At 38.5% G+C, this 26,541-nt stretch overlaps 3 protein-coding genes across 3 annotated transcripts; all 3 read left to right on the top strand.

Moving 5' to 3' along the window:
- Positions 1–3,542: 3,542 nt before the first annotated feature.
- Positions 3,543–8,063, top strand: LOC131446388 (uncharacterized). The gene is made up of 4 exons (XM_058617578.1): positions 3,543–3,900; positions 5,381–5,680; positions 5,778–6,074; positions 6,243–8,063. The coding sequence occupies exons 1-4, from the start codon at positions 3,855–3,857 to the stop codon at positions 6,434–6,436; spliced, it is 837 nt and encodes a 278-aa protein (XP_058473561.1). The 5' UTR covers positions 3,543–3,854; the 3' UTR covers positions 6,437–8,063.
- Positions 8,064–12,130: 4,067 nt separating this feature from the next.
- On the top strand, positions 12,131–20,301 carry piga (phosphatidylinositol glycan anchor biosynthesis, class A). The gene is made up of 7 exons (XM_058623419.1): positions 12,131–12,286; positions 13,304–13,781; positions 13,866–14,136; positions 14,333–14,465; positions 16,200–16,332; positions 17,802–18,008; positions 19,363–20,301. The coding sequence occupies exons 2-7, from the start codon at positions 13,335–13,337 to the stop codon at positions 19,669–19,671; spliced, it is 1,500 nt and encodes a 499-aa protein (XP_058479402.1). The 5' UTR covers positions 12,131–12,286; positions 13,304–13,334; the 3' UTR covers positions 19,672–20,301.
- Positions 20,302–21,054: 753 nt separating this feature from the next.
- Positions 21,055–25,551, top strand: asb11 (ankyrin repeat and SOCS box containing 11). The gene is made up of 7 exons (XM_058622514.1): positions 21,055–21,254; positions 21,660–21,739; positions 21,828–21,935; positions 22,576–22,726; positions 22,811–22,945; positions 25,054–25,242; positions 25,332–25,551. Exons 1-7 carry the CDS (start codon positions 21,158–21,160, stop codon positions 25,454–25,456), a joined length of 885 nt encoding a protein of 294 aa, XP_058478497.1. The 5' UTR covers positions 21,055–21,157; the 3' UTR covers positions 25,457–25,551.
- Positions 25,552–26,541: the final 990 nt, after the last annotated feature.

Below are 26,541 nucleotides of genomic sequence, written 5' to 3'. Positions count from 1 at the left end.
CTCCTCCCAACATGGTGATGACGTGACATCATAGTTGAGGGATTGTATTGGGGCGGGGTGAGGAAGTACGCGTGCGTGCGTGCGTGTGTATGTAAGTGCTGTTTTGTTAGCTGGGGCCTTATGAAGTATACTATATGTATAAAGTATGAAGAACTAAATTTGTCATTGGGGTTTTTGGCACAGCACATGTACCTAAGCAAGAAGCAACATAGGAAGAAGAAACCTGCTTAAGATTAAGATAATAAGATTTCGAGCATGTTGTCAAATTAGAAGCATAAAAGCCACATTAACCAGGGCTGTTTCTAGCTTTGCGCAAGATGCTGTTTGGGGGGCCCCTAGTTTGCTACAACGGAGAGATTCCTAACCCTTTAGATCACATGTGTCAAACTGGTGGCCATCCAATTGATTACATGTGGCCCGCCCACCACTGTGTGAGGTGATGGAATAGAGACAGAATATAAGACTAAATGTATTTGCCGGCAATATTTTTATAATAGTAATAAGACATTCGGTTGTAATCATTGCTTTATTAAATATATTACACTCAACATGAAATTACATATATTTATGCTGTTTCAATCACAATTATCCTCGTCATTATTTGCTAAATTTTCAATTTAATTCTCTGTTTTTGTGCATGATAAATATGTTTTTATTGTGAATCATTGTATATCAAAACAAGCACTTTTACTTTGCAATTCTGTCTAATATCATAATGAATATCTTATCTTGTCCACTTTTTTTCCTCTATGTTGGCCCGCTTGACCAGACAGGTCATTTGAGTTTGACACCCCTGCTTTAGATCCTGGGTGCCCAACCAGTAGTCGATCAAAGACTAATTATCAGTTGATCATGAGATGAAGCCTAAACAAGGGTAAATTAAACTCTTTAATACTTAATCATCTCTTTGGTCATATTTTTCTCTTGGCTGTGCTGCACCAACGTCACGCCCCCCTCGCCATTGTGGCTGTCAGGTAGAGTTTAGAATCTCCTCCTGAGTGAGCGCAAACCATGTCTGTGTGCTCAAGGTCTGGACTGACAGCTCTAAAAAGTCACCTCTGCGTTGTCAGAACAACACATCACCTGCGCTCTCTCTCTCTCTCGACTCTCTCGTCATGCAGCCTCATATTATCACATCTTAACTTGAGCCACTGATAATACAAGGAAAACAACAATCCTCTATATGTCAATCAATAAATGTACAAACAACAACAACAAAAGAACACTCAAACCCCTTTTTGGATCTGTTACTGTTTTGGATCATTTTGGATCTGTTACTGTTTGTTTGGCCACTGCACATGATAAACAGAAATCAACATGACTGTTGCCTGAATTAAAACATATAATAAACCAGCATCTTTTTTAAATACTTTTGTATTTTTAAAGGAAACATAAAACTACTGTATATAACCTAAACAAACTACTTCATCAGCTGTGTATTAACCATCCACGCCACATCACAAACAAATGCCATACCTTTATCCTTTGACCTTTCTCCGTTTTCTTCTTCTTTCATTTTTCTGCCCCACTAGAATAATTTCTTTTTGATGCCAATAATATCCTCACTTATGGGAATGATGGGTAGCTGTCAATCATTCCCATCATACCTGTCAGACACAGCAGAGGTCACTCACTGTGTGACAGTCCAGTCCAATGATTTTGACCTAATTATGCCACAAAAACACCAGTTACAGTTTATTGTTCCAGCTTATTAATATTTACATCTTACATCCATTTATTTTTTTATAAACATTTAAGGAATTTAATAAACACATGAGACAGCTACGGATAAAGACAGGTCATTTTAATTCTCCTCAGAATAGGCTGAACATGCTGCTTTGGGGCCCCCTGGTTGGGGCACTATGCAAATGCAATTTCTTGCTATGGTTGTGATCTTAACACTCAGTATGTTAACATGACATTAGATAAAAACTAATTATTGTGTCTGTAAGTAATAAAACTGGACTTTTAAATTAGAATTCAACTAATTAGTTTAAATGAATTAGTTTGATTTGCACCTACATTGACAGTGAATTTGACCTCTGTATTTAACTCGTCCTTTTGACTCAACAGTGAACAGGAGCACAAAAGAACTGGGCAGCACTTATCTGCCCGAGGAGCAAAAGGGGTTGGGTGCCTTGGCGATAAAATGGTACAGAATTCAGGCTGGTACATTTTTTGGATTGATGAGGATATTGATTCTATGCTTTATTGGCTTAAAGAAATTTGAAATTGGAAAACTTAAGAAGTTGGATATGATTTTATTCTCATGCATTTGCATGGCAGCACTGTGCATTAAAAGGCTCAGCTTCAATTGATCTCTATGAGCTTTCTTTTTTACTGCTTTGAGCGAGATGGTGCTTGAATAAATGCGGCAAAATGTTCACTTCCAGGGAAGCTCAGTCTCTGACAGTCAATAGGGCAGTGGGAAATATAGCCCATTTCTGTTAGTAGATATTATACACTGTAAATATAAACACTATTATAGCATTTCCTGGGGGCCTGTTGCACGAAAGTAGAATGAAGATATCCAGGATATGTGAGAAAACAGGCCTTAACCTATGCTTCTGGATTCATCCTGGCTAATCCGTTGCACAAAGGTCAAACCAGGATGAGAACTTGGTCAAGCCAGGTGTAACTTATCCTGGTATAAGTGCGCATTCACAGCTCTTTAAAGTAGACTAGTTAGAAATAAAAAATATAGATAGAAATAAAAGATGTGTGTCACCAAGTGAAGTTATGAAGAGATGAAACAATTCATTCGTAAAACAGCAATACAGTCATTTATAATATGATCAGAGAATATGATCTGGCTGAACTGACTGAATGCATACGCAGCCCCAATATAAATACTTACATAGCTTATTTGAGCAAAATAACAGTTTTTATACTGTTCTGTACTGTTTTATGCTGTTCTACGCTGTAAACTAAGGTTGCTTTCTTTGACTACATCGGGATTTCATGTAAAAAAAAAAGCAGCGGTATCCTAAAAATAAAACTTATTTTTGTTGTAAATCTCCTTCATGTATGGAGGGCATTTGATGTAGATCTCTGTTTAGTCCAGTGGCCAATTACACAAGAGAAAACTGTAACACAACATGAGTTTTCCTACTGCGACTGTAAGGGAATGTGATTTGTGAAATTACTGATTAATATTGTTATAGAATGACATGTGTGTTCTATAGCAGTTTATGGCCAGTAGAAGGTGCTATAGGGTGTTCCGCATACAGCGAGACAAGCGAGAACCACCACTGTGTGTGTGTGTGTGTGCAGTCTGTCATGTCCTGCTGGTCCACGTTGTGACGGTAAATATACTGCATTAAATCTTTACATTGTAGGTTGAGTCTTTAATAGTTTAATTAACAGTATATGTGGCCCATGCTGACATGATCATCTACAAATGCTGGACGATTAAAAGTATGTGATAATATTGCCCCAATTAATATGCCATTTTTAAGTTATACATGCCAAAGTGCCCTTATTTTTCAACTGAGAACAATGCCCTCCAAAAGGAGTGTCCTGAGTGGATTTCCTATATGGACTTTCCCAGTAATTGTCCAGACCCTCCGGTTGAGAATGAAGCGGTAGATGGACATTCCCAGTATTCCCACCGGAAACGACTCTCGGGGCAGTAGTTTCACTTTTCAAATGACGTTCGTAGCCTGCTGGTTGTGAAAGAGCTGCTCTTCCTTATTGCTGGCTGTTTTTTTTTTGTTTTTTTTTGTTGTTTTTTTTGTTTTTTTTAACACTTTTACCACAGCATTGTCAGAGCGCGACATAAAGAACAAATAGACGGGACAGTTAGACTCATTTAATGGTTATTGCCACAACTTTTGGAGTAAGTGTCGTTCAACATGTGGGCACTTCTTCTGGGATCAATGATGGTTTTAATGGTTTCAGGTACGTTTTCATGATTCAATTCACCGCTTTGTGATTATCGAAGGCATCTGTTGTTAATGCTATAACCACGAACAATTGCTTGGTAAAAGTCTGTAATCAAAGAAATACACCACAGATGAGAAATGTCGGACTTTGTCTCTATGATGTTGTGTCTATGCTGATAGCATTCCTGTCTCGCTATCAATTCGTTTTATTCAGTATGTATGTACGTATGTATAAAATAAAACACATTCCACATAAAATGTATTGTGCCCGTTCTCATCAAGTGTAATAATAAGGTGATAAAGTGATAATAACAAGGATTTCAAGAAGAGTTTATATGAGGTTTGTCAACTCTGACAATTCTCAACACCAAGGACATTGTTTTCAGTTCCTCAAAACAATGAAAACCACTGAAACAAGGATTCGATCAATCATCAATTTTGATAAACGATTACATGTGAATATTTTCTGGTTTCTTCGCTCCCTGTAACAAAGAAATCAATACAACGGAATCATTTTGGTGGGCAACCTCCTCATTTCCAGGTTTGAAAAACACTGAGCAGCATTTTTCAACATTTTCTGACATTGTATGAACCAAACAATGGAGAAAATGATCAACAGATTATGAAAATAATCTTTAGTTGCAGTCTTACATGAAATATCAATGCACACTTTCACATTGCAACAAACAAGCTGTATTTATGAGAGGAATTTGGTTAGATGAGGTGACTGGTCCTTTATTAAGTTTCAAGTGAGCAGTTTTAAGTGAGTTTTCAGTTTTAAGTGAGTTTGTGAATATTTATTTCTGGTTTAGTTTGAACTGGTGTAAATGTCTTTATATTAAAAAGTTATGATGTCATAGAGCTTTATTTAGGTAAAATAAAAGCTCATGGCAGTGAAGTGTGTGAATAAAATGAGAATCTGTCCATTATATTCACTTTACACTAATGATCAAGTGTTTTCAAAGATCACACCCTTTTTTTTAATTAACTTTTATTACTTCAAGTACTGTGGGAAACCTTAATTAAAAATGTAATGGAAAGGTGAAAGCAAGCCTATTTACAAACTGTGGGAGCGTTGATGATATTTTGCTTGAATTACTTGAATTGGAAATTTCAATTTGTTAACTGATGATGTTGTATTTAGGTCACTTCCTCACTGCTCTCAAGTTCTCAGTATTCATTTGGTTTCTGTAATAATGCAAGATGTTCATAAAGGAGTGGCTTTGTTTATTAACAGCAGGGCGAAGGGTCACTGCTACAGAAGATAGTTTATGTCAGTGTGGCTCAAGGGGATTATTTATTATGATATGATTTATGTATTACTTTTAGGAGATTCCTAAAAACAATCCTTGTAAATCAGATCAGCTATGTACAGTAGCCTGCACTTAGACATCATAGTTGGAAACCACCTAACCACACCCAATGCCAAAAGCTTGTATCAACTCCATGTAGGGTCTGAGAATTGATTTAACCCAATGTTAACTTTTCTTTTGCAGGTGATACTCACGTGACTCACGTCTCAGCCACCTTAGGGGACACGGTCCTTCTGCCATGCAACTGCTCAGGCGGAAGTCTGAAAGAGTTTAAGTGGCAAAAGGAAGACCCTGGCAAACTGATATACCATGATGGTTTCAAACCCAACTTTGAGGACAGAGCCAAAATCTTTGTGGATAAGGACAGTAGTGACTGCTCTCTTCAACTGACCAACATCACAGCTGATGACCAGGGAACATATAGATGTGCATTTCATATTCAGGAGCTATATAACCGTCGTTTCATTGAGCTAAACATTTCTGGTAAGTATATGATTTATTCATGATTCATACTGTATTGCGATCACTCATCAGTTCTGCCAAGAATTTTTTTTTTTTAACTGAAGTCTTCTCTCACCAGCAAACTACCACGTTTGTCAAAAAAAGCTGAACGGTGATGCAAGTGAGGGGGTTTTCGAGTGTGAAGTAGAAGGACGCTACAGAGAAGCTAAGATTCAGTGGTTTTTGGAGGGAAAGCTTCTTACAAATTCCCCCACAGTTATAATCCACACACACCCTGTAGCCCCTGATGCCAGTGGCAGCTACCGTTTCAAGAGCAAACTCATCACTCCCTTCAGTTTGACTTCGGAGCCTAAATGTGACGTGAAGACCGAAGGCATATCTCCTAATGTTAGCGACTTCTGCGAAGTCAGATCTGGTAAATATTTGTATTTGTTTAATTTGGAGATGCGTCTGTTTAATTTAGAATGTTATTTGCAATAGCAGCAAGCAACAGGCGACTTTTAAAAATGTTTTGTGTCTCTGAAATATGACGAAAGTATGATTGATTTGTTTTATGTTTTTTTTTGCAAATGAACTTTTCCAGGTCACTTGAAAGAACACCCACCACAATACTCCATGTTGTGGTTTACAATCATCCCCGTCGTATTGGTACTATTCATCCTGGTCCTCTGGTGCCGCCGTCATCACAATCAGCAGGAAATGAAATGTCATGCCAGTTTCGCTCGTCTTGATTTACAGTCAGTAAATCTTCAAGGAGTGGAGATTGACAACTGCTAGACAAACAAGGTGAATTCCATTTTAAAAATTGTAAAAACACTATATAAATAAATGTGGTATCAAACCTGTACAGATACTTTACACGCTGTGTGGCACTGGCCAGTTATGGTGTTTTCTAAACTAAACCCCCTCCCTCTTTTGAGGCTAACTCCACCTAATGCTTGATTTTGAAAAATGCCAAGAAATTGGCTGAGAGGAGGAGGGAGGGAGGAAGAGTGTGAAACTGTGCAAGAGGTTTGGTCTGATAGTGAAATCTTACACAGAGAGGTGTCAATGTTTAACATCCCCACCACTAACAAGGAACTCCATGAGATGAGTCACTCGATCACTCACACCACGCTTCAAGCAGTGGTGAGAGAAAGGCTCAGGTGTTTACAACAGAGTGACTAAAGCTTGTACCAGTGAAGCAAGCATGGGCTGAGAAAGCAAGTGGCAACATTTTAATGTTGCTGGTGTTCGACCAGAGAGGCAGAAGATATGCTGATTTTTGTCACAACATGTATAACTTCACGACACCAAACTGTGAAGATTTGCAGATGAATATTTAGATCACTTGACCATTTGTATCATATTAACTACACAAGTTTATGAGACCTATATCTTATCAACACGATCAAGTATTTCCTTTAAAACATTTTCATAATAAATATCGTCTGTGGTCAAACAATGCATAATCACAAAAAATATTAATTATATAACAGTAAAACGTGTTAAAAATGTGTGTATCAAATTAGATTTCTCTGATTTTGATTTTCTCTTCTCTGAACATTCATTTCTGTAACGTAATTTGCATCATGCCTTCATGCCAAAATTTGTTTCGATTTCTAAAATGAACTTTGTTGTCAGCAAAACGTTGCCAAAAATGCCCAACGTATCAAATGATATGCAAAAAATATCTCATCACATTTTTGGGATTTTGTTATTATATGTAAAAAACTAAATTTTGATTTTTCGTGTCAGACAGCAGCAGTTATTATGTACAGGGTTAAGTCATTATACAGTCAACAAGATATTTTCCGATTAATATAACATATAACAAGAGTTTCAGATATACAGCAGCATTTATTATGTACTTAATGTGAGACATGGCCACCGTGAACAAAACCACCATCTGTAAGATCCATTTTTTCAACTTCCGTATGTCTTTTATTATGACTGAGCTATATCATAAAACTGAGCCATTAAATATGATTACATGTGCCCATCAGGTGTTTTTAAATCTTACAAATGTATGTTATATCCCTTGCCTATTCCCACTTACATAATTGCGATATATATGTGCAATGCAAGTGTTAATGAAATGGGAATGATACTCTCTACTGTTTATTTTTGTAGAGGATCACTGACAGGCCTCTTTGCTCATACACCAGTGTGACAAAAACAAAAACACGAAAAACCCGCTTAAAGTGAAGCAAGCTGTTCAAAGGTGAAGCACATTTTGACAAGTCACAGTCAAAATGGCTGCTGTGCAATAACATGTGACTATGTGAATGTGGAGATTGACCGAATGCTAGCTTAAAATAATAATATCAGTCCTTTCATAACCTTCATAATCCTTTTCCCCAACATGTTTCGACTGGTTATAGGAACGTACACGGGGAACGTTTGAATATTTTTTTTGAGTCAGAAGAAATATGAGTCACGAGTCATGATTCTGCGTTAAAGAAAATGTTCATGTCTTACTCACAGTTGGCCAGTAATCAGCTCCGGCATTTCACTGAACATTTTTATACTGTATTTGTCATGAGCCATAATAATACACCTTTTAAAGTATGTGTCAAACGAATTTGGTTTCTCCTATTTCCTGCTGTCGGATTAATGGTGAATGACTGTGAATAAATATCATGTAAAGGTTTGTTTTAACAATTAAGAATATTATCATTTTCTAAGTTTGTAAACACATTATTCTCAGGTGGTTCTTCAAGATACAGATTTTATTCTGTCAGCCAGTCACACTTAGAGTGACATTGGCTAAGCTTTACATGTCATGCCACTATTCATACATTTTTATATCGTGTTTTTTGTTGTTGCAGTAGAGCTGTAATCTTGCAGGAGTTGTATGAGTGGGCAATAATGTTTAAGTATTGTCAAAAGCCATTTATATCAGAGGAAATGTGATTTGTGTGTGAAATCCAAAGCACCAACTTGTTTGGGTTTTATTTTGTTGAAAAAGTTGTCATGTACAACGCAGAGGTGCCAGATGTAGCATAGAATATATAGAATATACAAAAATATAACTGTTATTTTTAAAAAGAACGGAAATGCAGGGGTTATGTTAAAGTATTATAATAAGAAAAAATATCAACTTAAAAAATATCAGCCTTCTGATTGTTAGATTTGGAAATGACTATATGTAGTGTATTTTATACGTATTTTCTATTGCCAAATTTGCACTTTTGTGCAAAATATTTTGTCAATAAAATCAATATATTTACAATAAAGAAGCGTTTCTTCTTTTTTCTCTCTCTGACTTCTAAAGAAAGATCTTTTCCCACATCAGTGCAAAGTCTTTCCATACGTGAACAATGATGAATGAATGAATCTTATTTTTTGGTGTGCGAACAATGCCAGAAACTATGAAGTACAGTTTCGGGATGGGTGTAACAAAATGAACAGTTTACGTTAATGGCTCTTTTAAAATTGTACATATACTGTATGAATTGGCAGGATAATATTTGTGAATGATTTTAAACGATACTTTCTTCACCTTGTTGACAATGAAGTACATTTGTGAGGGATCATCCAGATTTTCGTTATTTACGTTAACAACGTTATTCCAATATGATGTAACATGTGGAATAGGCAACAACTAGAGCTGCAACTACTGATTATTTTCATAATAGATTAATCTGTTGATTATTTTCTCAATTAATCGTTTGGTCCATAACATATCAGAAAACCTTAAAAAATGTTGATCAGTGTTTGTCAAACCTGGAAATGATGATGTTCTCAAATGTCTTGTGTGCACAAACCAAAATGATTAACTTTTAATTTTTCCTTGTTATCCAGAGCAAAGAAATGAAGGAAATACTCACATTTAAGAAGCTTAAACAATCGGAAAATCTTGTTTTAATAATGGAAAAAAGCTTCGAACCAATTAATTAATGGATTATCAAAATAGTTGTCGATTAAAGAGGCCATAGACAGGAAGTTCCAATTAACGCTGCGTTTGGGTGTGTATCTGCTTCTTTACCTCGTCTATGAAGCCCTAAAATTCCTTAACAATCAGTTCAGCCACTGCTGAGAGCACAAGGTTTTTATTGTTTTCTACAAAGTGACGAGGCACCTCCGTTGACTAATTACGTCACTGGCATCTCACCACTCCTGTAAACAACAGCGCCTCCTAGTCCGGGCACTAGAGTCTGGGCACATCCGGTGACGTACTTTCAACTGTAGAAGAAGAACTACTCTCGTTGTAGCTGCTGAGTGGGAGGGAGAGGATAAGATGGTTATAATTAATTATTATATAATCCATGTAAAAGGCTGGAGTTGGATCAATTACTGACAATATCAGGGCAAGACAGACAAAAGATAGATAGAGATGGGAGAGATGCCTCTGGGGTTGAGAAGGAAGCAGCTGATGGTCAACTACTGGGCGAATTTGAAGGGACACAGTGATTTTCACCCGACGAAAGAGGTACTGCAGGAATGCTGGAAGAACGGGAGGAGTCAGAGGGAAAATTTTGGGAGAGTAGGGAATGACTTAGCAAATGAACTGGGAGTCTTAACAGTGAGAATAAGCCCTACAATAGTGTATCCTGCAACACCAATATGGTTGCTTGAGGGTCCAGAAATAGACTGGCATTTGTTAGAGCTTAAAAGAAAAGGAAAAGGTCACATTTAAGTATCACATAATGGGAGAGTATAATGATTGTATACTGGTATATACAGATGGAGCTAAGGAACATGAAACAGGAGTGACAGGATTTGGGGTGGCTGTGCCAGAGAAGAGAATTGGCGTAAGTAGGAGAAGGTCAAATATGTTAGGGTTCTACACGGTGGAGATGCTGGCAGTGTTGGTAGCATTAAGATGGGTGGAAGAGGCTAGACACAACAAGGTACTGATCTGCTCAGATTCTTCATCAGTTCTGTCGAGCGTGAAAGCATTTCATTCTAATAGACAGCAGGACATGTCACATGAAATTCTTCAGTCAGTTAAATGAATAATGAAAAGAGGAGGTCAGGTTAGATTTATGTGGGTACCAGCATATGTTCGGGGTGAGGGGGAATGAGAGGGCAGATGAATTAGCAAAGAGGGCATTAAGGAAAGGAAGAGTAGGAATGGAAGTGAATGTCAGTAAGGCTGAGGTTAAGAGTGTCATCTGGGGGGAAATCAATCAAATATGGCAAAATAGGTGGGATAGGGAGGGTAGAGGGAGGCATTTATATCAAATACAAACAGCATCAGGGTCAATAGGGCAGGTATGGGACACAGGAGAGAGGAGGTTTGATAATGAGGTTAAGGCATGGGCACTGCACTGAATAAGTATTGGTAGGGAAGTATCAGACAGGACAGTGTGAGAGGTGTCAGGAAAAGAGGAATCTGTGGAACACATACTTTTGAGGTGTAAGGCATATAGAGAGGTGATGAAAAAAGTCTAAGAAAATTCGGGGATCAAGAATTTAATTTAAAGGGAATAATGGAAATGAGTGAGAAAACATGAGTCAGGATAGTAGTGAAGTTCTAAATGGACACGGGTTTTTTTTTTATAGGATATAAATTAGGATAGAAATGGGGAAAATATAAAGGGTAAGAGTGTATGAGTGTATGTTGTGAGGGTGGCCTTTTTTCTGGTTCACACTCCAGAGCAGAAGGGGGCGGTAATGCACCTATAGATGGATGCCAACTGTCGTAAAACAAAAAGAAGAAAAAGGAAAGGTACCAGGAAGTAGTGATGGTGAGATGAAGCCTCATATGAGGCATTGAACCACTTGAGCCAATTGTTTCGAGAAAGAGTTCATTTCTCGAAGCTTAATGTGCACACGAAACCACCTACTGGCCAAGTGTATAATCACAGGCAGCTGTATCTGAACCACATAATATGTGACGCATTGAATTTTTGTGTCTGTTATGTCTGTTAGAAATGACTATGAATTACAAAAAATGTATGACCAAATAATTTCTGTACATATGTGTTTATGCATTTTTTGAATGTATTCTGTGTGTGTAAATCTTCCCAAAATGGTAATATCATAATATGGCAGGTTGTGCAATGTTTTTCTGAAAATGGCATGGGCGTAATCAGGCAGAGTACAGTGAAAGTGCTTGTGGAACTAGGAAAAGGGCACAGATTATGCTTGTGTAACTTGGACAATGATGAGCCTCGCTGGCTCCATCCTGTATCACCTATCCTACTCTCCTCACTCTCCTAAATCTCTCTCTCTCCCTAAACTCTCCAAACTATCTCCAAACTATATAAACGCTATCCAAACTCTCCAAACTATCCAAACTATCCAAACTATCCAAACTCTATCCAAACTCTCAACTGACCGCAACTCTCCTTCCAAAACCCACATTTTGAATGGAGCCTGAGGGGTATATATAGCTGTAAAACCTGAACCACTTCCCGAAGCAATCACGTGGTACAGCCGGGCAGCGAGGCTTCGGACGTCATCATTTTTGGCTCCTCCCCTAAATTAAGCAAGCCTCGATACGCGCATCGCGGAAACGCCCCCTCCCCTACTCTGCACACGCTTCGAAGCCTCGACACGGAACGTCACGTCACTACCAGGAAGTCATACGAGTGGCTAACTGGCTATATAGAGGCTAGTGAGCAGAAATGAATCTGCTTATTAAAAATACTGCCGTGCATTTTCATAGTTCAGAACAAGATTGACATTCTGCCCACGGTAAGACAGTCCTGGACAACTAAAACCACGTTCTTTAAATGTCATTAAAGTAGTTAAATTTGAACGAAGTGGGTTAGCTTGATAGTAAACGTTTATGTAGGAAGCTAACGTAGAAAATGTGTATATGTATCACATTACATTGAATCTGGTAGACGGATAATTAATCCTAGTTGAAGGAACAATTCACAAATGTGTTGAACAAGCGACCGTTACCGGAAAATGTGTAGATAAATACAACTCTACTACTTGTTTATCGTACATGACATGACAGGTGTCAGTGAGCTACGTAAAAAGTAAATATTCATTGTAAAGGAATCTGTTAAATTCATTGTCACATTTAAAGGCTTTAAGTAAGTAGGTAAGTAATATGTCGGTAGGTTTGAAATGGCTGTCGGTGCTGTGAAATAGTGAGGGTTCATGGAGTGTATGTTATCATACACGCTTGCACATTACTGTAAACATAATATTTTCGGTTTTTTACAATCATTGACATGCTTTATTGTGATGTGAGACCAAATGGTAAAATAATTAGCTATCTACTAACAACTGGGTAATTAGTGGTGGAGGATGTACAGCACTGTGCAAACGTGTTAGATTTGCTGTTATAGCAATGCTATAGTGAACATACAGTACAATTATTTATTATATTATTGGAACACATCAAGGGAAATAACATGTTTGCAGTTTAAAACAACATGTCAAGCAAGATCTGCTGTGAAAAGTTCTATTACACCAGTTTTATTCAAGACATGCTTGAGCATTGCATACACATGCTGTAGGGGTTAAACTCATTGACAACTTGCTAATATATAACACCGTTTCAGTTGCATCTTTTCAATCCAAATGCCAAAGACCGCAGACAACACAGATGATAGACAAAAAACTACAAAACTTGTGGTGCCCTAAGACTTTTGCACAGTACATAATGTAAAAAAAACGTGGGTATACCTGATTATCAGAATACTGTTGTTATTTATGTTGGCACATTAAGTGATAAATTAACCTATTTCTGCACAGGTGCCGTGCACAGGCACACAGGGAATCTGCAATGGGCCAAAGAAGGAGAGGGGGAGCTGTGAATACTCCTTCGTCTCAGGGAGTGTCTGGAGTTCCTGCGGAGTCTGGCAGGGTCTCCAGCGGGATGCACAGCATCTGCATGGTGTCTGACTTCTTCTATCCAAATATGGGAGGAGTAGAGAGTCACATTTACCAGCTCTCCCAGTGTTTGATTGAAAAGGGACACAAAGTGGTGATTGTAACCCATTCCTATGGCAAGAGGAATGGTATCAGGTACCTGACAAATGGACTCAAGGTCTACTACCTCCCTCTGCAGGTGATGTACAACCAGTCTACAGCCACCACCTGTTTCCACAGTCTACCACTGCTGCGCTGTGTGTTTGTCAGAGAGCGTATCACTGTGGTACATGCACACAGTTCATTTTCCGCACTGGCCCATGATGCACTGTTCCACGCGAAGACCATGGGCCTTAACACGGTATGTGACTCATTGTGATCCAGATCTTGGCGTGTATTCCCATTTTTGTGCTACACATGATAAAAGGAGTTTCATCATCCACAGGTGTTCACTGACCACTCACTCTTTGGCTTTGCTGACGTCAGCTCTGTGCTGACCAACAAGCTTCTGACTGTGTCGCTGTGTGATACCAACCACACTGTGTGTGTATCATACACCAGTAAGGAGAACACCGTGCTCCGAGCAGCACTCAATCCAGAGATCGTGTCTGTTATTCCCAATGCTGTTGAATCTACCGATTTCACTCCTGACCCTTCCCAGCGCCAAGATGACAAGATCACTATTGTGGTCATCAGTCGTCTCGTCTACCGCAAAGGTACTTAGACTTACTGTAGACATTTTATGTAAGCTATGTTTTGACAAGTTGTACATTTTGTCTTATACCTGTCCATGTTCAGATCAGCCTCTTAAATCAAGTGTCCTTGTATAAAGTTTTCCAGTATATGTGTGTTGCATTTTCATTGTTCACATATTCACTAAGATAGCAACATTTCACTTTCTCTCCTTGTCAGGAATTGATCTTCTTGGTGGGATAATTCCAGAGCTCTGCCTCAAGCATCCTGACCTGCACTTCATAATTGGTGGAGAAGGACCAAAGAGAATTGTATTGGAGGAAGTCAGAGAGAAATACCAACTCCATGACAGGTGCTGCTCATACACATGTTACGTCTTTCAAGGTGTGATCTCTGGAAGAAACATTTCCTAATGACCAAAGTGATGAACAGACGTTCTTTAAAACCACTCTACCAGCACCATTTACTTGCCCAGTAATAATTATGATAATAATAATAATGATAATACATTTTATTTATATTGCACTTTACATTTGGAAAAGAAAAAAACACAAAGTGCTACATGTTAGGAAAACTGAAACATGTAACATATACAACCCCTGGCAAAAATGATGGAATCACCAGTCTTGGAGGATGTTCATTCAGTTGTTTAATTTTGTAGAAAAAAAGCAGATCACAGACACGACACAAAACTAAAGCAATATTAAATGGCAACTTTCTGGCTTTAATAAACACTAAAAGAAATCAAGAAAAAAAATTGTGGTAGTCAGTTACTTTTTTAGACCAAGCTGAGGGAAAAAATGATGGAATCACCCTGTAAAATTTCTTTCCCAAAACTAACACCTGCATCAGATTAGATCTGCTCGTTAGTCTGCAGTTAAAAAGGAGGGATGTCAATTGAAACAAAGGAGAGGATTATCAAACTCCTTAAAGAGGGTAAATCATCACACAATGTTGCAAAATATGTTGGTTGTTCACAGTCAGCCTAATCTGCATTAGGCAAGGTGATGATGCTGGAACTTTTGTTTGATGCCGTTCCAATGAGATTTATGAAGACCACTGCCTGAAGAAAACATGCACATTTTCACAGTCATTGATGATATGGGGCTGCATGTCAGGTAAAGGCACTGGGGAGATGGCTGTCATTACATCTTCAATAAATGCACAAGTTTACGTTGACATTTTGGACACTTTCCTTATCCCATCAATTGAAAGGATGTTTGGGGATGATGAAATCATTTTTCAACATGATAATGCATCTTGCCATAGAGCAAAAACTGTGAAAACATTCCTTGAAGAAAGACAAGCAAGGTCAATGTCATGGCCTGCAAATAGTCTGGATCTCAATCCAATTGAAAATCTGTGGTAGAATTTGAAGAAAATGGTCCATGACAAGGCTCCAATATGCAAAGCTGATCTGGCAACAGCAATCAGAGAAAATTGGAGCCAGATTGATGAAGAGTACTGTTTGTCACTCATTAAGTCCATGCCTCAGAGACTGCAAGCTGTTATAAAAGCCAGAGGTGGTGCAACAAAGTACTAGTGGTGTTGAAGTGTTCTTTTGTTTGTTTGTTCTTCATGATTCCATAATTCTTTCCTCAGAATTGAGTCATTCCATATTTTTTTTCCCTCTGCTTGGTCTAAAAAAGTAACTGTTACTGACTATCACAATTTTTTTTCTTGATTTCTTTTAGTGTTTCTAAAAGCCAGAAATTTGCCATCTGAAATTACTTTAGTTTTGTGTCATGTCTGTCTGCTTTTTTCTACAAAATGAAACAACTGAATGAACATCCTCCAAGACTGGTGATTCCATAATTTTTGCCAGGGGTTGTAGTACATAGTTAGAGCTATAGAAGCACATAAAAGTCAATTAAAAGCTATGGTTTTGAGAATACATTTTCTTTAAAGGACTCCAATGTCTGTGGTGCCCTTAGGTGTTCAAGCAGGGCCTTCCACAGCCTTGGAGCTGCTGCCGGGGCCCAGTGCCCAGAAATCAACTCATGACAGCAGTCTGGCATAATTACACACATCAGGTTGTGTGTGAAAATGATGATGTGCCCAACTTCTTTCATTTGTAACTTTGCAGGGTGCGTCTGCTGGGTGCTTTAGAGCATAAAGATGTCCGCAGTGTTTTGGTTCAGGGTCACATCTTCCTCAACACGTCTCTGACTGAGGCCTTCTGCATGGCCATCGTAGAAGGAGCCAGCTGTGGACTTCAGGTCTGGTGCCATTCTTACAATAGCTTAAATTGATAGTTCTGGGGTTTTAAAGTGTGGTTGTATATGGTCTTGACACACATTTAGCATAGCCTGAGCTATTTCCTTGCATTGAGCACAAGCATAAGGCAGAGATGCTTGCTCTTTGTGAAAAGGTATGCGACTTTGTTCGTATGAGTTTTCCGTCTCCTGCACCAAATTCCGTTGATAAAATCAAAGGTTTTCATTCCCTTCACAAATAAAGCTGAAATCCATTTCACATAATACAATCCAGATGACAGGAAGATGTTGAAATGTATTTGTCTCAGATCTCTTGTGTGATCTTTGTTTTCCTGTTAGTCAGTCAGCTAAATCAGTCCCTCCAGGAGCTCTGCCCTTTAATTTATCCCACAATGGTTTTAAGTAGGGCCACATGGTAGTACATCACTCTGTCCATTTCTCCTTGCCCCTTGATTTGCCATCTTTGGTGTGTCTCCAGCTACCAAGCTCATCTCAGTAGAGCCCTAAACTGCCTAACACAAACTCCTGGTTAGAAGAGGTAATGCCATTTTTAGATCTAGAAAAAAAAATCAAACATACTGTCAAAGAATCCCTGAACAAATTTCATAAAACTTGGTAGCCCCTGCTTTCTTATACAAGCAATTCACTCTCAACCAATACCCAGCCTGGTCGGCGACACACACACACGTGCCCAGTTAAGTTTTAATTTAGCTCTTTTACCTATGTAGTTATTTGTTTAATTTATTCATTCAGTAATTTATTGCTATTACTATTTAATTTTGTGTATTTTAATTAAAAGGACACAAAGGGATTCGGGTGGGGGGGTTGAACATTATTTGTTTATGTGCACTTTTTAAAATCAAGAAAAATGTCAATCCTGTTACTTGTAGAGAAAATGTGTTCTGCACAAAAGGAAAAAAAAGGGAAAAAGGACTCGACTTGGGTTGTCGAATGGGGAGATATATGTTCATAATAGCAGCTAGAAATGGAATGGGGAAGATAATTGACCGTCTAGGAGCCAGTCACATGTGATAACATGGCTTATTTATGTGAAATATGTTAATTACAAGAGGATGTAACATAAGCAGGGCCTTTAGTCGTAAATGTGGTAATTTTCCTTTAAATTCAAAAGTAATATCTGTTTATATGACACAGTTGGAAGAAATGATAAGCTAATTTCCATCTGGAAGTTTGTTACAAAATCAGGGAGTTTTGCCAGATTCTGCCTTTCCCAGATCTGAGAGAGTGGACTGGATACAAGCTTATCTTGACCCACATGTTCAAAACAAACACAGTTATGAGAGTCAGATGTGGTTGTATACTTGGAGTGAGTCTTAACAACCTGAAACTACACAGCCTGATCATTCATTTTAATATCTTTCAATCTTGGCAGTTATGATGCTTTTTTATTCTTACACCAAGTCCTTCATACATGTGTATATGTGTGTGTATGTTTTTGTTTCATTTCTAAGGTGGTTAGCACGCGTGTCGGGGGCATTCCTGAGGTGTTACCTGAGGATCTGATTACCTTGTGTGAGCCAAATATACGGTCCTTGTGCATCGGTCTAGAAACGGTCATCGCCCGGCAGCGGTCAGGCTCAGTCCACTCCCCTGCCTCCATCCACGCTCGTGTGAAAAACCTCTACACTTGGAAAAATGTTGCAGAGAGGACAGAAAAAGTAGGTTCACTTTTTCCTTTAAGCATCACAACAGTGTGTGTTTTAACACATATGTGCACATTTAGTTGTGTGCTTGTTGTTTAATTTTTATTCTCTACATGTATTTGAAGCTTTAAGGTACAGTGTGTAACATTTTGTAACATTTATTGGGGAAGTTGTATGTGGCACCTGAATATCCCTCGCCTCACTCTTCCCTTCCAAGTGTGTTGGAGAACCTATGTAGCCTGCAGTCAGCATCAAAATTCCAAAGATTGTCCATTGTGAGCTGTTGTAAAAACGTGGTCTCCGTAGAGCTGACCTGGCTCCTGATATAAATATAAAAGGCTCACTCTGGGGTAATGAAAAGTAACAATTCATACAATCAGGTGATTGTTTGCTTATAAATAATATAATTGGTGAAAAACACAGTAGCTATAATAATATAGCATAAAAAAGTATAATTATGTTATCTTTTATAAACCTAAAGGTGTTGTTTCTGAGGAGTTAGGGTTAAATGGGCACTGAGATTATTTGGTAAACAGGATTATTGTGATAAACAAGTTTGTTCCTCTTAAACAAACCAATATTGTTTGGGCCACTTGGGGGCAGTGTAGACACAACAATGCCCTCTCATCACACTGATTTGACAAACTTACAAACACTTATTTTCACATCCAGCAGTTATGGACCACCATTAGCATTAATTGTCTCTGGCTGCAACATTAACAATGATCATTTTTTAATTGACAAAGCAAAAAACAGGATACTCAGAGACACTATGTTTTTTAAGTAATAGATTAATCTGACATTATAAATACCTTTTATTGTATTACCTTTTTATTGATAACTATATCATTCCATATCATCACATACACATATTTTGAAATTTTGTGAAATATCTATCATCACAAATATCTTTATTGCCCATCCTGACTGAATAATTGCTTTTTTCCAGAAATGTTTGTCTTTTTTTTTTTTTCCACTTGACTTGCCCCTTCTGACCTGCTTGGTGGCTCCAAGGTCATTTGAGTTTGAGAACCCAGATCTACACTAAAGGCTGCGAGCTGTCAACACTTTCTTACTCTCTGACTGAGTTGCGTCTACAAGTTTAATCAAGTCCCTTACCACAGAATACACAGACACATGCAGACACGCACACATACTGTTTGAATAGCAAATCACAAAAGAGTGGTCTGGTAGACATCTGATTACTGATTATATGAATGTATACACTGACATAATTTATGGAAGAATGCTTTATTTTTTTCCTGATTAACCTTTTTTTTCATGTGTGAATGTAGTGTAGTGATGGTAGTTGGGGAGTCGTTTGTTGACTTTCATCAAGTGTGTTTCATCACTGTGTTTGCGCTCTCAGGTGTACGACAGAGTGGCTGGAGAGGAGGTGCTTCCTCTGGACAGGCGGTTACGGAGGCTGAGGGCTCACTGTGGCCCTGTCGCCGGCTCCATCTTTGCATTCGTCGCAGTTTTGGACTTCCTCTTCCTGCTGCTCCTGCAGTGGTTGGTGCCAGATCGAATCATTGATGTCGCCGTGGACGCCACCGGCCCTCTTGGACTGTGGGGGCAGAAATCGAGCAGTAAAAACAAAGCTCATTCTAAGAAGCACACAAAGCGGGCAGCGGAACTTCACCACAGTGATCACTCCTTACCTTCGTCTGACCTCTAACTGCACACATGAGGGTAAACCTCTAAACATTGCCACTACATGATAAATGCACTCATGGTCATCCCAAACCTTGTTTACATTTTGCTTATCAAAGGGGCCTGAAGATATTTTCATATTTGAAAGCTGTGGTCGTTTTTAATGAGCACCTTTCTTTCATTGAGACATTTAATAGATAGGGCTGCACAATTAACCATAAAATAATCAAAACGCATTAACACAAAGTCTAATATCCAAATCGAAAGACACCGTAATTATTTGATGAAGATAAAATGTGTCAAATCTGCATTATGATGAAATTCTGCAGTGTTGCAGGAATTTAGGAGCCCCAAAAATCTTGTCTGACAGATGAGAAAATGTCTTTGATTTATTGATACAGGTATGATGCAATAAATTATATGTACCAATTATGAATCATGTCACAATCATAATATCTGTCAAAATCACCTTATGATTATTGCTTTACCATATTGTGCAGCTCTAATTATTAATAGCACTGACCAGAGGGAGTAAAAGGGCTTAATAACTATATACTTATTGTTACATTGCACAAAAAACGTTTTTTATTAAGATGATTGTGTAACCTCCAAGACTGTCCAGACCAGGAAATAAATTGTATTTTAAAATGCTTTATCTTTCGTCCCATGTGTGTTTGTATTTAGATCGTCTTCATCTGTGTGGTGGAGACATTTGAATGAAACGGCTTGACCAGAAAGGCGACCACTTTCTTAGAACTAGTTTCACTAAAGTCATGGCTCTTTGGAAGGAGGTGCCAGACAAAACTCAGAGTAGCTGAGAAACGGGAGGGGGTGAATATGGGTCAGCACTGCTATTCAAGGCCAACAATGGGGATTTGCATAGTGTCGTGATTGCAGATTGCAGATTGAACATTAATGTCATGCCTGCAAAATAACTAAACTCTGTTGTGTACTTAATGTGCAATTATATTCAACAAGATCAGCAGATGAGTGTTGAATGTAGAGCAAACATAGAGAGATGTAAATGGCAGTGTTTTGTGTCTCATCACAATACATTGAGAAGTTCCTTGTGTGAAAATCTAAATGTAACTTGATGCACGTTTTTGTGCCTCCGGCTGAAAATATACTGTCAAAACAGAACAATTTGTGCAAAACTACACATCACAGATTTGGTGAGATGAAACACTGTACACAGCTCTTGTATCTCGTGTCTAAGTGTTAAGAGTGTGAAACTTGAAAAATCCTTTGTTTGTCCCTGTGCTTGTGGCTGTATGCAAGTCTGTAAGTGCTGAATTCAAGCTTTTCAAGTACAGGCCCATTCCCACAGCCATTGTTACACATGCAGTGTGGACTGTCCATGGGCTGGGATGAAGGTGGGCAGGAGGTGGTAATGTGGGGGAGGTGACCAAGGACGCAGATAAGAGGGGGGAGGTAGTCCGAATACAGGGTTGTGTATCCAACTTGGTGAGCTGGACAGTCACTGGGAAGTCTGTTGTTGTTTCATTTTGATCATGGCTACTGTTCAAACTGAGGTCTCACTGTGCTCAAGAACTTGGCAGAGGCCCTTCCACATATATGGGGGTCTGGCGTGCAACTCACTGATGGCTGGTAAGTTTTCTTCTTAGTCTTTCAGTTCTTTTGTGTTTTGATGGAACTTGTCACAAAACTGAATCACCTTTTTTTTGTGTGGAACAAATGTACAAATCTGTCCAGTAGTTGTGATGTGGCTTAAGTAATAATGTCTTTGTAATTTTTTTTTCTGTGGGTTTTGACAATTACAATTATAAAGCTGTTTGTGTCCTGAAAACTTTTCTTTGCAGTGGTCAACAAAACTGTGAGCAGGTATTGTTCAGTGTTTTGTTGGCTACTGCAAAGGAAAGTTGGGACAACTCTGGAAAAACAAGGTAAACATGTTTACAGATGGAGTCACCTCAACATTTAAAAAAGAGCATGATCAGTTGGGCCCACCTGTATACATGGACTTTGCTGATTTTGTTGTTTGTGTGTCTCCAGACACCAGCTCGGACAGAACTCCTCTCCACGAAGCTGCCTACCAGGGAAGACTGCTCCAGCTCAGAAACCTCATTGCTCAGGTCAGCCCAACACGGGTCTTTCTCTATCATTACAGTCATCGTCATATGACGTAATGAAAACCTGATCACCCTCCCTTCTTCCTTGCAGGGCTTCTATGTGGACACACTCACCATGGACATGGTCTCCCCCCTGCATGAGGCTTGTCTCGGTGGTCATTACGCCTGTGCCAAGGTCCTGCTGGACAATGGGGCAAATGTGAGAACACTCTACATAATGAACACTCAAGCAGGTTTTGCTCAAGACTTAGAGTCAATGGTCTTGAATCTAACTGCAGCTTAAGCTCATTTACCGTCAGTCTGTTTTTGTTTGTTTACATGCTATATGCTAAAGCTCTGAGAATCCTGAAAAACAAGAGCTGAAGGCTACAAGTTTGAAACGGCACAACTCTCTGGGTGTGGCATCAGAGAAGTGGGAGCACACTGTAGTGGACCACACCTCTGTTCCCCTGGAGGAGGAAACACCCAAATAACTGAACAGAGCTTGACTGTTATTACATTGTGTGTAATTTTAACTTGGGGGGGGAAAAATGGGTGGAAAGGAAAATGATACATGATACATCTGCATGAGTTCTGATCCGTGCTTAAAACCGTGTGAACAGTAATATTTTAGTGTAATGTTAAATCATGTTAAGTCAACTTAGTCATTCTGATGCTCAGTTTGAACGTCTCATCTATATGCCTAAATGCATTGAGTTGCTGCTTTATGATTGGCTGAATAGATATTTGAACAGGTATACCTAATAAAGTGGCCAGTGAGTGTTTTTATTAAATGACTATAAAGGCCAGTGCAGCTCTTAAAACTGTGGTATCAAGTTTCTTCTGGTTTCCCTCCACAGGTGGAGACAGTATCAACAGATGGCGCCACACCTCTCTACAACTCTTGCCGGAGTGGAAGCGCTGCTTGTGTCAGGCTCATCTTGAAGCACAGCACTTTCATTGGCACCACCTACCAGCTGGCATCACCCATTCACGAGGCCGCGCGTAAAGGTGTGTGTATGTGCAGTTATGTGCGGCTGCAAAGACGTGTCCTGTGGCAGCAGATTTGCTGACGTGGTGCTGTTTCTTTGTCAGATCACAGAGAGTGTCTGGAGCTGCTGCTGACCTACGGAGCTCATGTTGACATAGAGCTGCCAGTGGTGGGGACGCCGCTGTATTCTGCCTGCATGGCCCGGGCTGCAGCCTGTGTAGACGTCCTGCTGCGCGCAGGTAATGCCCTCCCTTATCTCTGCAGTGTGGAAACAAGTCATTTGATGTCTTTTCAGTGTTCTATTTATTCACGTCAGTATGTTCATACATGAGTTTGCATGTTCTCACCCTGTGTGCATGGGTTTTCTCTGGGTTTCCTCTCATAGTCCAAAAAACATGAAATATGGGGATTAGGTAAATCGGACACTGTAAATTGACCGTAGGTGTGATTGTGAATGGTTGTTTGTCTCTATATGTGGCCCTGTGATGGACTGGCAAACTGTCGAGGGTGTACCCCGCCTATCGCCCCATGTCAGCTGAGATTGGCACAGCCCCCCCTCATGACCCTCATTGAGGATAAAGCAGTAGAAAATGAATGGATGTTAATACATTTAATTGATTTTGAATATATATAATATTGTAAAATATATGTTAAAACTGAAATATCTTTCTAAACTAAACTAAAAAATATGAAATGCTACAGGGTGTAAACGTGTTTAATTACTTCCAGGTCAGAAAGCAACAATCATCTGTTCTCAGTATCTATCTCACATAACATAACACAACACAGTACAAGAATAGCAGTAAGATTAAAGTGCAGAATAATACGAGACAATGTTGTCTCAAGTGCATTAATGATAATTTGTGCAAATTAGCATACATATATAGTATACATGTGTATATATATACTGTATATGCACACGGACAGTTCACATGAGGTCTTGAGTCCTTTTCATCAAATGGATTAACACACGATGACGTTATGATACAGTACACATAAGAACAAGACATAATACAGGAAAGAAACAAGAGATAATACTGGAGAGAACCTGCTGAGTTTTTGTTGTTCTTTTGACACATTCCCCTACTGTACACGGCATTGATTCTTTGCTGCCTCTTGCTATTTCATTTTTTGATACCCCGAGTCACAATTGCGTGTCATAGTAATACATTGTCTTTGAAATTCAGAAATTCAAATTCAAATCAGAAAACTATAGTTCTTTTATATCGTTGAAATCTCTCCACCATGCGACATCACTGATTGAAACCAGTGACAAAAATATTTTGCCCCTGGCAAACATTCCTCATGGTTAAATAGTGTGCAAGTAGCATCATCTATAATATATATAATACGTTACAGTATATAACGTATTGCTTTTATTAGGTTTATAGCCTGTAACTTCATTAACCTGGGTAATAAAATAAATTGGATCATTAAATGGTTTGTATTTATATAGTGCAATCATACAGTGCACCTATGTGCACCACATTTTTTGTGTGCTGCCTGTACAGGAGCAATGCTGGGATTGTCTTGTGTCTTGCCCAAGGACACAACGACATGTAGACTAGCAGAGCCGGGAATCAAACCCACAACCTTCCAGTTGAAAGTCACCTAGCTCTACTCTATGCTCTATTGATTTTAAGTTAAATGGCTGTGGGTTGTTTTGTATTGTTGGTCAGACAAATGTTGTGTGATGGAAGAAGTATCGGGAAAGTGCGATGTCTTCAGCAGCAGCCTTTATCGAAGAAATGAGCAGTCCAAGTTAACACTGTGTGATCCTGAAGGTTGTTTTCCCTTCTTGCACAGCTTATGTAACATCCTCTCTAAAAAAAAAAACATAGTAATATGACTTCATGTCCAAATGATGTTGTCATCCATGTACCACAACACCCATCCTTGCATTTGTGAACATTGTATTGGGAGCTAAAGATAAAGTCATGTTCAGTCTCATGTATTTCTTGTAATACCTTCGTGTTTTCAAAAGAGAAACTATGTATCTCTCGTCCTTCAAGGACAATTGTTTTATCAATGTTTCCTCCAATCAGAGGCTCAATTTTACGATATCATTACAACCTCAGTTTCTATGGCAACTCCCCACTTCCAAATACCTTTTTGTTCCAAATACCTTTTTGTAAACTTGAAATGCTGCCAATTGGGGCTGCAAATCACACCTTTTAATATTTCCTTAATTAACAATGTTTTGTTTTTAATTTCTTATATTATAGAGAGTGGTGGTGAAGTGGGGGAGGACGCAAGCGACTTAATCACAGTCTTTTGCTCTATTGTGCTATAGTTAGTCAGGTAATTAACCATTTCTGTGTGTGTGTGTGTGTGTGTGCACGTGCAGGAGCAGATGTTGAGGTCGGCTGTGGGCAGGACAGTCCCTTACATGCTGCGGTTCAAGGTGGGGGGGCAAACATTGTGGACAATCTGCTGGAATTTGGGGCCGACAGGTGTTGTAGGAACGCAGATGGAAAAACTCCTCTGGATCTGTCGATGCCAAACACTGCAGTAAGAGCGGCACTGCTGAAAAGAGGTGCGTTGTAACTGTGACTCTCCAATCTATGTCATACAAAATTTACTCACACTGATTTACTCTTACGGGACCTGTCGCCCCCTTCACAGGTCCCTGCTCGCTGTCTCAGCTGAGTCGTTTCTGTATTCGGAGAAGTCTGGGAAGAACTCGTCTTCACAGAGTGTCCAGCCTTTTCCTTCCTCACAGAATCCAAAATTTCCTCCTCTACCAATGAGACAACCTGCTTTTGTGACCTTCTCTTTGCCACATACTCACACATACACACTACATATAGATCGATCTAGATATATATATGTATATATATATATATATATATATATATACAAATATACATACATATATACAGTATATATATATCTATATACATATATACAGTATATATGTATATACATGTGTGTGTATATGTATATATATATACACATATATATAAAAATGAATTAAATTTTTTAATTTGCTAGATAAATAACTAACATTTTTAGCTTTAAACAAGTTTTTTTTTCTTTAAGATTTCTAAAATATTTTATTTTTAAGACAGGTGGTCTAATATGTGTTAATCACTCTGTACATATACATATATATTTATTTATATATATATATATATATATATACATACATATATTTGCTTATAGTTTCCTCTGTAGACGCGCTGTGACATGATTTAGCTCATCTAACTGATGTTAAACGTCGTGTTAAAAATGATGCTAAATAGTCTTGTGAAGCAGTGTTGCCGTTCCCGAAATACACAGAGGGGTGAGTGGCAACGCTTATCTGAAAGTGTAAAATAAACAGCTTAACACTGTTAACTTTATCTCTAAAAAGATTGTGTGTTAAATGTTTCAAATCTTGAGCAAAGCATTGTTTTCAGAGATTATTTGCAGCGATGAGATACTAGGTTTTGTATTTGAATTATTGTCTAAATGAAAACCTACTCATGTTGCATTGTTTTGTTTTTTTACTTTTTGAATAAAATCTATTTAGTGAAAGCCATGATAGCAACAAGAAATATTTTTTAGGTTGAACATCAAACATTAATTCATGTCATTGTAATAATTCCTTACTACCACCACTAATAATAATAATGATAGTAACAGTGTTTTGGTCACAACCCAGACACTGCAGGAACTTTCTTTTTTTTATTACACTGAGCAAACTAGTAATGAGTTTGTAACTGGTGTTAGTCAAGGGAAAATAGTTTCCAATTTCAAATGCCATCATCAAAGGCCCATGTGCAGTGACCTATAAAAATGAGTTGGAGCTGATTTACCTTGACATTTCTTCATCTAATGAGCAACAAAAGCG

The sequence above is a fragment of the Solea solea genome, chromosome 2 (genome assembly GCF_958295425.1).
Source record: "Solea solea chromosome 2, fSolSol10.1, whole genome shotgun sequence".
NCBI classification, from domain to species: Eukaryota; Metazoa; Chordata; class Actinopteri; order Pleuronectiformes; family Soleidae; genus Solea; species Solea solea.
The sequence above is the reverse complement of the archived record's forward strand: the minus strand, read 5'-3'. Positions and strand labels throughout refer to the sequence as shown.